General features: G+C 38.6%; 1 protein-coding gene across 3 annotated transcripts in view; it reads left to right on the top strand.

The window, feature by feature from the left end:
- Positions 1–6,151, top strand: part of ARHGAP42 (Rho GTPase activating protein 42) — a 258,913-nt gene extending 252,762 nt beyond the window's left edge. For all 3 annotated transcript variants that reach the window (XM_058545356.1, XM_058545358.1, XM_058545357.1), the window contains exons 23-24: positions 363–442; positions 812–6,151. In XM_058545356.1, coding sequence (XP_058401339.1) covers positions 363–442; positions 812–900 — 169 coding nt within the window. In that variant the 3' untranslated portion in view covers positions 901–6,151. The remainder of the gene's footprint in view (positions 1–362; positions 443–811) is intronic.
- The last annotated feature ends 5,969 nt before the right edge of the window (positions 6,152–12,120 follow it).

Here is a 12,120-nt window from a genome sequence, read left to right as displayed (position 1 = left end):
AAAAGCTCTAGGGTACCTGTGAACCTCTATATAGCTGTGAAAATAGCCATTCAGCAGCTTACTAACAATGAAATAAATAGCATTCTTTAAAACCAACTTATGCTGTTCGTTATAAGCCAGGTGGTTACCCTTGGGAGCAATGCCTGGAAACACAAGAAGGACTTTTGCTGTGCTGTCAATGTTTAGTTACACAAGTGTGTTCAGTTTGTGAAAAATGCACTTATGCACACTTACACGTGCACTTTATTTATACTATACTCCATTTACAACTAAAAAACTAATATTTTTTTGACTACTTTGAAGTATAAGTGTACTCAAGTTTTGAGTGTTACGGTTTTAAAAATCGTCTTTTGCTCTTTCAGCCAAGCCAAAGCCATGTACTCCTGTAAAGCAGAGCACAGCCACGAGCTCTCCTTCCCACAGGGGGCGATATTTTCTAACGGTAAATACACCCGTTCCCTTCCCTTAAGTTTATCATCATGGGGAGGATGAAGGAATAGTGTAGTGGTAACAATAGAAAGTAGAAGCCAGGAGACTCAGAATCTGGTCCAAGCCCTGTCTCTTGTAACCTGCACGAGTGAATGCATCGCATCCCTGTGGAGCCCAGTTTCCACCTGTGAGAAAGAGGGAGGGAGGGGGAGAGGGAGATGATTACGTAAATGCAAAGGAAACTTTAAAGGTGCTGTGACGTTGTTTTGGCAACTTGAGTGTACGCATGCAATCTGATGTGGATTTTTACCCATTTGTATATATAATTATTTGAAGCTAATGTTGATTGAGTGACATTTGCTTTTTATTTTTTTTTTGCCAGTGTACCCATCAGTGGAACCAGGATGGTTGAAGGCAACTTATGAAGGCAAAACAGGACTAGTCCCAGAAAATTATGTTGTCTTCCTCTAATACTGTTTAGTGGATGGCAGTATCTTCATGGTATCCATGGTAACAAATAATAAGTGCTATGATTGTATCTGACACAGATATGGGGATCAGCCCACTAAATGAAAACGGTCAATTTCTATCATGTTCTACACCAGCAGACTATGTAGCTCCCTATTAATGGAAAAGAAAAAAAAGTGTTTAAATTGTTTGCCATTCTTTTTATTTTTTGGCGGGTTTCTTATTTAAAAATCTTGCCTTTTTTTTTTTTTTTTTTTTTTTTTTAGATAAGTAACTCTCCATAATGTCTCTTCCATAACAATTGTAGAATCTCAAGTACTGTGTTAAGTACCATACCCCAGAAATTTGGAAACCAGAAGTCTGCTAAAAGGATTTTGAAATCTGTGATTTACTGTCTGGCATTCCCTAAGGAACCTTGAAATCATTGCTTAAAAATGTAATTTAAATTGTTCATTTAATATTTTTTCTTAAAAATATACTGCTTTTGTATATGATTGTTTTGCTGGTCCTAAACATTTCAAGGAAGTAAGTTTTTTTAATGTAAGTTTATTTTTATTTGTGTACCAAGTAGATGATAATATTCAAAAACAATAATGTATATGATATTTGTAAATGAAACCAAATTAAGTCATGCACTGATTCCACTGTAAACACTCCATCCAGCGTTTCAGACACCTTCCAGGGCTTAGAGCGGAGATCAGCAAACTATTTCTGTCTAAGGCCTGATAGTAAATATTTGGGACTTTGAGGCCCTGCCTTCTCCCTCACAATACTCAGCTCTGCCACTGTAGCAGAAAGCAGCCATAGACAATAAATAAACAAATGAACGTGGCTGTGTGCCAATAAAACTTTATTTATGGACCCTGAAATTTGAAAATCCTATAATTATCATGTGTCACAAAATATTCTGCTTCTTTGACTTTTTAAATTTCATTTAAAAATGTCAATGTTTTTAAGCTCATGGGCCATACAAAAACAGGCAGCAGGCCAGATTTGTTTCATGGGTCATGGTTTGCTGACCCCTGGTTTAGAGGATGTGTAAAACTACTTCATAACTTCGGAACTTTTTTGAAATTTTACTACATTAACATATAAATATTGATAAATCATATGCACATATCCTCTGCTGGTAGCATTATAGTGGTATCATAAACGTGTAATTACAATAATAGAAACACAATATAAAAGTGCAGTATGAAGGCGTACAACTTAAATTCTACTTGTAACACTGTAAAGTGTCAAAGTATTTTATTGGTATCTAATTTCAGCTTTTGAGAAATTCTTAAGTTTGTGCTTAGTTGAAACAGAATCTAAACGTAAAGGTACAGGATTCTTAAATTATTTTGAACCACAAAGTTTGAAATTATTTCATCACCTTTAGCAGGAATAAAATCTGTACATGATTTTCTTTTATGCCATTTAATTTACAGCCTTCATTAGGAATTTCACTGAATTTATAGAGCATAGAAATAGGTATTTACTCCCCATTTATATAGACCATCAACATCTGGTCATGCATCAACCTTTTTTTCTATTACTTCTCTTTCAATAATTCTACTGTATTATTTCTATAAATATCTGCATGTGGCAAAGAGCCTTTCTTCTCAAGATTCCAAAAGGCTGGTTACCTACCATTGATGGCCACAGCGCTGGCCCACTTGGCCAGAATATTTTGCTTGTTACTTCCGAGTTCTCCACTGTATAGATACTCAGGTTTTGACTCTAGACAACTCTTTTTATGTGATATTATAATCTGTAATCACAATCTCTCTTTAAATTAATATTTCTAGAGTTAATAGATTAAATTATATGTGCACACATACACACACAACTATGCCTTGGAGCATTTGTGCTTTTAAAATTAAAAATGGAATAATGGATTAGAATTTTAAAATAAAGAGAAAAAGTAGGCAGAGTCACAACCAAAAATAAATATCAGTGTACTAAAATAAAGAGATGAAAAATATTTAATGTTATAAAAATTAGTAATATAAAGAAAAAATCTGATAAAAGTTTGTCTTTTTCTTTTATCTCTTGCTGGTGATCTTTGCACACTATAATCAGGTATTGCTAGAGCTTCTTGGTCTCTAGATCCTTGGTGGCCCTTAGTAGTGATAATAGCATTGCTGACGCCCTGACTACCCTCTGCTGGAACAGAAGGTAGTCATTCCAATGTACCAGTCCTTTAGTCTATGTAAAACCGTCAGTTTAAGCACCCTTGCCATCATCTGGCATCCTACTAGATTAGAACCTCTTAAGGCAAATTGATTTTCTTTCAAAGACCAACTTGACTCCAAAAAGAGATTCAGAATCCTATTTTACTTGCTGCTGCATAAAGAAGGCTCAACCTTCATTTTATTTTAACACAGACCAGAGTGTTCCTGCCTTTGAGTTATCTGTGAGCTAATTCCACTGATGATTGGTGAGGAATTAAAGCTTTTGCTGTGGAGGACATGGGTGTGAAGCCCAGCTCTCCTTTCTTACAGTGAGGCATATGTTTTGGCAGCACTGGCTGTGGTCTCTTTTTTGAAACAAGCTACAAAAGTGCTTGTTTACATTGTGCTTTGGTTTGAAGTTTTAATCCTATACATTTGTGAGAATGGTCCTTTTTTCTTCATATTGATTGCATGTGTAAGCAAGTCATGGCTATATACTGGAGACTGACTAAAGCTGCTTTTCTCTAGAAATAAGTTTCCTACAAATATGATATTTATGAGCATTGAGAAAATCAAGACGTGCTCTAAATTGCGTGAAATATTAATTACACAAGAAGGTAGTGCCAGCCATTGGAAGAGGATCACATTCAGAATTGTAAAAGCATTTCAATAATGAAAACTTGGCTTTTCAGAGACGACATGAAAATATGTTAGAATTGCCACACCCATACCTTCGAACACACAGTATGGGCACCCTAATCACTGCAGACAGTATAATCAGCCTGAGGATGAGATTGAGAGTCTAAGTCAGTCATCTCGTGTGCTGTGTAAAATTATCCCGAGTACAAAGCATCTATGTATTTAGCAGGTGACTGTTTTGTGCCATAACTCCACCAAGTTTATACTAACTAGTTAGTCAACCGAAGGCTTTTTCTGTTGTGTTATGTGTAAATGTCTGCAAAGTAAAATAATCCTTGGGTTCCTTTGAAATCCATGAAGTATGAGGAAGTACCATTTCTCCTTGTGTGATGTGAGTGGTTTTGCTAGTTGTATTGGCTCTCTGTGCTCTGTAGTGTGAATAAGCGTAACCAGGTTTCTCAACAATGGCTCCTTTGCTGGCTCTTTCAGGGATGGTGGAGAAAAAAATGTACCTTGCAATCCCAAACTATCGAGGTTCTCAAATAGGAAAAATAAAGATACATAATGACTTTTATTCTTATTCTATGATAATTGGTTTTACATATTGTGGCACGCTTTCTAAAAATCCACTGTGTTGTAAGGAAAAAACCCAGCACTGTAATCCTATGGAGGTAACACCCTGCTAACCTCCTCACTTCCCAGCCTCATTCTTCAGGTCTGTGTCTGATGTGCAGAGGCTGTCATTCACGTGGATGCTGGTGTAGAAGAGCCTCCCTCAGAGCCTTTCTTCAAACAACTTCAATTTGCAGTATCAGTTATGTATTCAGGATACCTTAATTAGCATTTAGAACCCCAACTTGATTTATACTTCGTTGACTTAGGTTAGAGGCAGACCAATATAGGAACAGATTTTGTAAAAATCTGTTTTATAAAACCTTTGTAATTTGCAGCTGTTATTATGACCTGACGTCACCAAGTAGGACCCCAAAATCATATCTCCTGGTAAAGAAAAAAAGCAGAGACTTGACTCTTGTCCAGAAGTTATTTTTCTCTTGACTAAAAGGTTTCCCACTTAAGGTAGAAATTGGTATTTACTTCTGCCTTGTACCTTTTTTGGTTACCTTCCAAAATCAGAACAAATGAGGGTAACCTTTTTAAATGGTCTATATCCCACCTGTCTCCTGTTGGTTCACAGACTTTATATCAGGTATTTATCAATGAGTCTCACATCTCCTGAACATGTTCACTGTATCCATCCATTGTCCCCAATATCTGCCTGCTTCAAATGTACAAGTTCTACTTGGTGTAGTAACCTTGGACAGACTCAGGCTTATGAATGACATGGACTTTTAGAGGATCAGGTCAATAAATAAGATTTTCCATTTTTTTAGGGCAGCTGCATGCACTGTTTTAAATAAGGAATCTCAAATAAGAATGTTGACAGCACTCACAGCAAGCCATTGGGCAGAAAACTGATCTGCATATTCTAGACCAATGTTTAGAAGCTGTTGTGTGAGTTAGGGAGCCCAACAGGTCCTCACTTCTCTCCCTGGCCCTCCTGAGAGAGATGCCAAGGTCAGAGGTTGAAGAGTTATTTGTGCTATAGGGAGAAATGAAGTCTGCGTACTTACTGAGGAGTCCCAGAAGGCGGGGGCCATTTACAACTATTACAAACATAAATATCATCCATCATCCAAGATGTTCATGTGCAGGGCTACGTGAGGAATTTAAATGTTGGAGAGAGGTGGGGACCAAAAGTGCCAACACCTCCTAATTAAATGACCATGACCACTTTCTCCCTTTGTACCGTCTGCCATCTTGGCTGTGTTTCCCATGGTCTTTACCCTTCCAGAGCTGAGAGCAGCCCACCTTGGGCTTGTATCCACTTAGCCTCTTAGATTAAAAGTGTGCATTGCTTCGTGTATGGCAGCATGTTAGCAGTTTTATATCTGCCTCTGTATCTTCATCCCCCTCCTTTTACAGAGAACATTGCCTGCACATGATTTATGCTTAAAATTTGAGATAGCACCACGTATTGAGGGCTGTGATTGCAAGAGTCTTCTCGAACTCTGAGCTGAAACCTTTACAAATAACTAGGGAGTTTGGCAGGGAAGATGACTGTTTTTTTAATTCAGAATCCTATTTATATAATTAAAATTTGAGGTACTATAGTTTATATAAAAGTTGAATATTTAGATATATTTCAGTACTAGAAATTTCTTTGCAGCTATTAACATGACTAATATGAAAATGTCAGTAAATTATCATATTGAATTTTTTGTTTATTTTGTAGTGTTTCTGTATTTATCTGCACTTTGTGTATATATATCTACACACACACATACATACACAAACGTGTAAATAACCTCATGTTATTCCTAATCTAAATGGGTACAATATCTTTAATGAATGTTTACACTGTATTTTCAATTACTTTAAAAATAAACTATGTAAGCATATTTTAATTTAGTCTTTGTATCTGAAGACCTCCTGTGTGGAAGGGCAGCTGTCTTGGATTCATATGGAGAAAACCTGAAGTTTCATGTACTGTGAATGGTCATTTTGGGTGTGGCACATGGAGTGAAGAATGATAGCAGAACTGATAACCTTTTCCTGACAATCGGACCTTTTCCCGAGAAATTGGCATTATGAAAGGTCAGGAAATGTTAATGTTGGTACCTGTTGATAATGAGGGTGTCTACAGGAAAGAGAAGTGAATGAGCCATAAACAAAACATCAAATATAACAGATATGCAGGCTTACCTGAAAATGTTTGCAAAAGCTTACAGTGTGCTATGGAAGAAGTATCAGCATACAAATATCTCCTTATATTTTTATTAGTTTTATAACCCTCTTGGTCACTATTTCACTTCTAGCGAAAATTTTGCTTTTCTGCATCGAAAAGAGAGTCATATATTTGTTTTTGTGTTGCTAAACGGATTGTTAGAGTGCAGCAAATCACTTTGCAAAAACTAAACCTGACGGGTTAAATACCAGGGCCATTGGACATACAACCTGATGTACTGAAATGGATTGTAGCTGTCTTCAATATCAGAGCAAAAGCAATAATTCATGGCACAGACCTCTTGAGATAACAAGATTCAAGTGAATAAATTCCACAATGATTAAGCAGGAAACGACTGTTAGTATAGGTATTAGAGATCATTGTGGATCTCGGTTAGAAGGAATTGACCTAGATGGAACCCTTCGTAACTGATATTTCGGAAATAATAAATCAAACTAGCTTCCAATAGCCAAAGCTGGAATGACTTGAGCAACAAAATAAGTGACGTAGTATTGGATGATTGGATTATAAGCCAAAGTATAAAATATCCATGAATCTATACTAATATAAATAAATGACAATAAACTTTATGAATAAATATAAAATAGAGAAGAGACAAATATTCTTTAGAGAAGAATTCCAAATAATAACTGGAATTGTGTTATTATTCGCTCTAGGAGGTAGAGTTTAACACTTCCCGCTTGAGGATGGGCTAGACTTAGTGACTAAGTTCCAAAAAATAGAGTAGGGGAAACTGTCATAACTTTACAGAGGAAAAACCTAGCAGACACTGTCTTAACCAAGTGATAGAAGTTAGCATCATCTCATAACCCATAATATGATGTGATGAGAAGAGCATATCAGCTCTGTGGTTTTCTTTCCCCAAACCCATAACTCCATTTGAATCATAAGAAAAACATCAGACACACCCAGATGGGGGGCATTCTACAGGATAGATACTGGGCCAGTACTTCTCAAGACTGTCAAGGCTATGCAAATAGAATATTGCGAAACTGTCACAGATCAGAGGAAACTTGGGAGACCGGACAACTAAATGCAATGTGGACCCCTGGATTGGATCCTGGAAAGGAAAGACGACGTGAATGGAAGAACTGGTGATATCCAAATGAAGTCTAAAGTTCAGTTAGTAGTGAAAAAAAATTGAAACTAACAAAAAGTAGCCACAGGATAGTGACGTGAACTGGGGACACCTTATCTCCTTTTTGGAATTTAAGTTGCTTTCCTTCAAGACAGCTACTTTCACTTGTTTCCCCGCTAAATTGGGATCTGTGTGCGGGACATGCCTGTTCATCCCTGAGTCCCAGACACCAGATCAGAGCTTGATATACAGTGGGGTCAGCCCCTTTCATTAAATGAATGAATTCGTTAAGAAAGAACAATCATTTTAAACTCTTTTAAAATTTAGAGAATGCAGTTGTAGGCTTGTGTTGTTTTTGTGTCTGTCTCTCCTTGCCCAGGAATAGTGGAAATCATTCTTTAACATCCTGTGAATGCAGGGTTCTACCCTGGGGTTATTTATATGTTAATGGTGAAAACATACCTCCACACACATGAACATTAGGAACATGTTCTTAAGAACGGAAATTAGACACAGATCTGCTCTTCTTACTGCCAGACCTATAAACACTTGGTTAATTGAGCTGGATGATTTGGGGATGATGCTGAAGAACTCAATTTTCTAAACCATTAAATGCAAAATAATCCCAAATTTAGAAAATTAAGCTCTGTTAAACTTATAGTTGAATTTCTTGGGCCAAAGAAGTGTTGTTAAAATTGAAATTGTGCACAGGCCAAAAATCAAGAAGAAGAAATCTTTTCCAACTTTCTTATACAATAGTTCTTACTACCAAAAAAAAAAAAAGATGTAGATGAGAACATTTGAAACCTCTTTGTGTAGGATACCTGTGGGAACACAAATCCCCAAAATACTGATTGAATGTTTACAAATGCTGTTTCTGGGTTTTTGGGGTAAGTAACCCAAGCTTCCCCCGCTAAATTGGGATCTGTGTGCGGGACATGCCTGTTCATCCCCAGCAGGACTCTACTTGTTGACGGAAATAAGTTATCCGAAACATTCTACCTTTCGAAATTGGCAGGAACCAGTCTACTGAAAGAGATTCCCAGGGTCAGCCTGGGGGAGAGAAAGGAAAATAACATGTATCTCCCAATCCTCATCATGAGTTTTAATATTCACTAAGTTGCCAATCTACAGACAAGCAGATTTTTCACAGGATGAATGAGCCATAAGTTGCCTTAGCAATTATCCAGTGCAAATGGCTTTCAAATATTTTTGGAGGAACTGGAGGAGGATTATTTCTTCAAATAAATCTTACTTGGAACCCAATATGCTAAACAAATACAAGCCAAGTTGCTAGTGTGTGTGCCTACACGTGTGTTAGAGAATGCCTTCCCCTCCTCCATCCAGGTCTGTAGACTCAGGCATCTCCAAAGAAGTCTTAGGGCTTTTCAGAGCAAGGTTTGGAAATGACTGACTTAGTCTAAACTGGTCATTCTGCTAATTAGGAAACCGAGGGTCATATCAACATTTTTTCAGCAGAATCATGGACTCCTATCTCTGCTGTGATCTGACCACTAACTTTTTGGATGAGCAGGGAGGGCAATTTTTCATATGCTTTGATCTTTGAGAAGTCTAACTTTATCTGGAAAGGATATCCTCTTATGAAGGACATCTTCCCTCCTGGGTACACGTGGAGCAGAAAGGCAAAAGGTAAGATCCAGCCAGCCTTGGCTGTTGAGGAAGAAATTGTGTCTGTGAAAATTTCTTAAAATAGGTATAAAATCTAGCCCAGTGCCTTGCACCTAGTAGGTGTTACTGGATGACAATTAATATTAAAGATGTAAGGATTTGATAGTTGAGTTTGCACCTTTTTGATGCAAATGGCAAAAGAACCAGTGAAACCTTAAACTGCATTAATAGAAGTTAAATAATGGTTCCCAAATATGTGGTACACAGCCACAAATCTGATGTTCTCCCTCACACTGTTACACGACCCTCTGATCCTCCCAACTACTAGACACAGCCACTGGATGTCTCCTATTTTTTTTTTTTTTAGAGAAGAAAACTGAAACTGAAAGGTTAATTTCTCGGATTTACTCAATGTCGCATAGTTGGTGGTAGCCAGAGCTTGGACTGAAGTCCTGGTGTTCTGCTTTGAAACCCAGTACTCTTCACATTGAACCACCTTTTTACTACACTTGAAAGAGGTCTTTGGCAAGCTCAACCTTATCTAGAAGAAAGATCTAGATGGTGAGGAGACTGGAAGTCCTATCCTGTCAAAAGTGTTTTAGACCAGAGTGTTGCTAATCAAAGTGTGACTTTTGGACCACCTAAGAGCTGTTTAGAAATGCAGAATCTCAGATCTTCTGAATCAGAATCTGCATTTTAATGAGATCCCAGGATGATTTTATCGGTGAGGTTTGAGACGCACAGGTTTAGCGGAACTTTGAATGAGGCCTTTGGGGACATCTAAGGGCAAGAAAAGACTGGACTTATGTCTTCTTATTCTGAAGGCCAAAGATAGGACCCCTTCAAAGAAGTCACAAAGATAGATTTATGTTTAAAAAAAGTAATTTCATCACCAAGTCTTCTAAAAATAGAACACAGGAAACAGCTTTCCATCATAGTGAGTGTTCAAGTGTGTCTGAATGATCAACCATTTGTCAGGATTTCACAGAGGAAACAGAAAAATTCAATGGGTACTTAAACAAGTCTCAAAAGAAAATTATTGAGCAGTAAGACCTGTGCAAGTCATTGGAGGTCCTGAGTAAATTAGATATTATTTTTCCTTTCAAGAGGACCATGGTTTATTGAGGTAACAGATAAATAAAAGTCAATGAAATGTAATATGAAGTGCTAAAAAGAGTTAAGTATTGGGTGATGTAGGGGTGCAGAGAAAGGACACTATTTTGAATCCAGGAGATGGCAGAGCAATGAAAAGATGAAAAGAGGTTTGATGCAGAGAAAGAACAAGTGAGAATGATTGTATCTTCATGGAAGTTGGTCCATGGAAGTAGAAGTTGGTTGGTCATCATGCAACCAGGTTTTGGCTGAAATGAGAGGCTGAAAGGAGCAGGGCTCTCTACAATAGGTTGGGATTGCACATTGCACAGAAGAAGGGGCTAATAGAGGGGCTGAGAGGGAAGTAATAGTGGGTGATGGGGAAGGGCTGGGATGAGCTGCCTTTCTTCTTTTTTCATGTCATCATCCTTTCAGCTAACATAGTGGCAAGCACTGTTCTAGTTGCTCACCATTTTAAAAAGAACGAGACATGGTCTCTGTTCTCAAGGAGTTCATAGCTTAATGAGGGAGACAGACATGGATTTAAAACCACAGTACCAAGGCCAACCCCGTGGCTGAGTGGTTCAAGTTCCACGCGCTCTGCTTCGGTGGCCTGGATTCTCGGGTTCCGATCCCAGACGTGGCCCTACTCCACTCATCAGCAATGCTGTGGAGGCGTCCCACATATAAAGTGGAGGAAGATTGGCACAGATGTTAGCTCAGGGTGAATCTTCCTGAACATAAAAAATAAAATAAAATAAAAACCACAGTATAGGAAGCTGGCCTGGTGGCGGCTTAGCAGTTAAGTTCATGCATTCGGCTTTGGTGGCCCGGGGTTTGCCGGTTCGGATCCTGGGCACGGACCTACTCACTGCTCATCAAGCCATGCTGAGGTGGCGTCCCACATAGAAGAGCTACAACTCTACCACTATGATATACAAGTATGTACTGGGGCTTTGGGGAGAAAAAAGAAAAAGAGAAAGATTGGCAGCAGATGTTAGCATAGGGCCAATCTTCCTTAAAAAAAAAAAAGTACAAATGAAGTAAGTGTGATAGAGGCACAAAATATGAAAGGAGCAACAATAACCCACTTTAGAGGGAAAAGGAAGGCAGAGGGGGATCAGAGAAGATTTTACACGTGAAAGGAAACATCCTAAGTAGATCTTGAAGGATAGAACATCAACAAGGAATAATGGTAGCAAAGATCCAGAGACTTAGAGTTGAATGGGTTTCTCATGGATTAAAGCTAGTTCTTTTTTGTGTGCGTGTGTGAGGAAGATCAGCCCTGAGCTAACATCCATGCTGATCTTCCTCCACTTTATGTGGGACACTGCCACAGCACGGCCTGACAAGTGGTGCGTCGGTGTGTGCCCGGGGTTCCAAACCCGGGCTGCCAGCAGTGGAGCACGTGCACTTAACCACTACGCCACGGGGCTGGCCCCAAAGCTAGTTCTAAGTAGCTGGGCGATTGAGTGCTTGCGTTGACATGTTGGCATGAGATTGTGGAAGGATTGGATAAAGTAACAATGAGCAGGATTGATTGTGTGAGGGCCAGTCTGAGGAGGTAGGGAAGTTTTAGGGAGGAGAATGATGTGATCAGATTTACCTTTAGGAAGACTGGGATGGAGGGGTGAGTGTGTGTTCAAGTCTGTGTGTGTATGTGTGTGCCTGTGTCAGGCACTGCAAGAGTGGGCTGGGGAGGCAATGTTGCATCAAGCCTAGAAAAGATGAACAAGGCCAGAAAAAGGAAATGACTCATTTCAGAGGTCGATGTGACATGACATGGCCAGTGTTTTGAATGAGTAATTTAGGAGACTCAAATG

The sequence above is a fragment of the Diceros bicornis genome, chromosome 7, assembly GCF_020826845.1.
Source record: "Diceros bicornis minor isolate mBicDic1 chromosome 7, mDicBic1.mat.cur, whole genome shotgun sequence".
NCBI classification, from domain to species: Eukaryota; Metazoa; Chordata; class Mammalia; order Perissodactyla; family Rhinocerotidae; genus Diceros; species Diceros bicornis.
The sequence above is the reverse complement of the archived record's forward strand: the minus strand, read 5'-3'. Positions and strand labels throughout refer to the sequence as shown.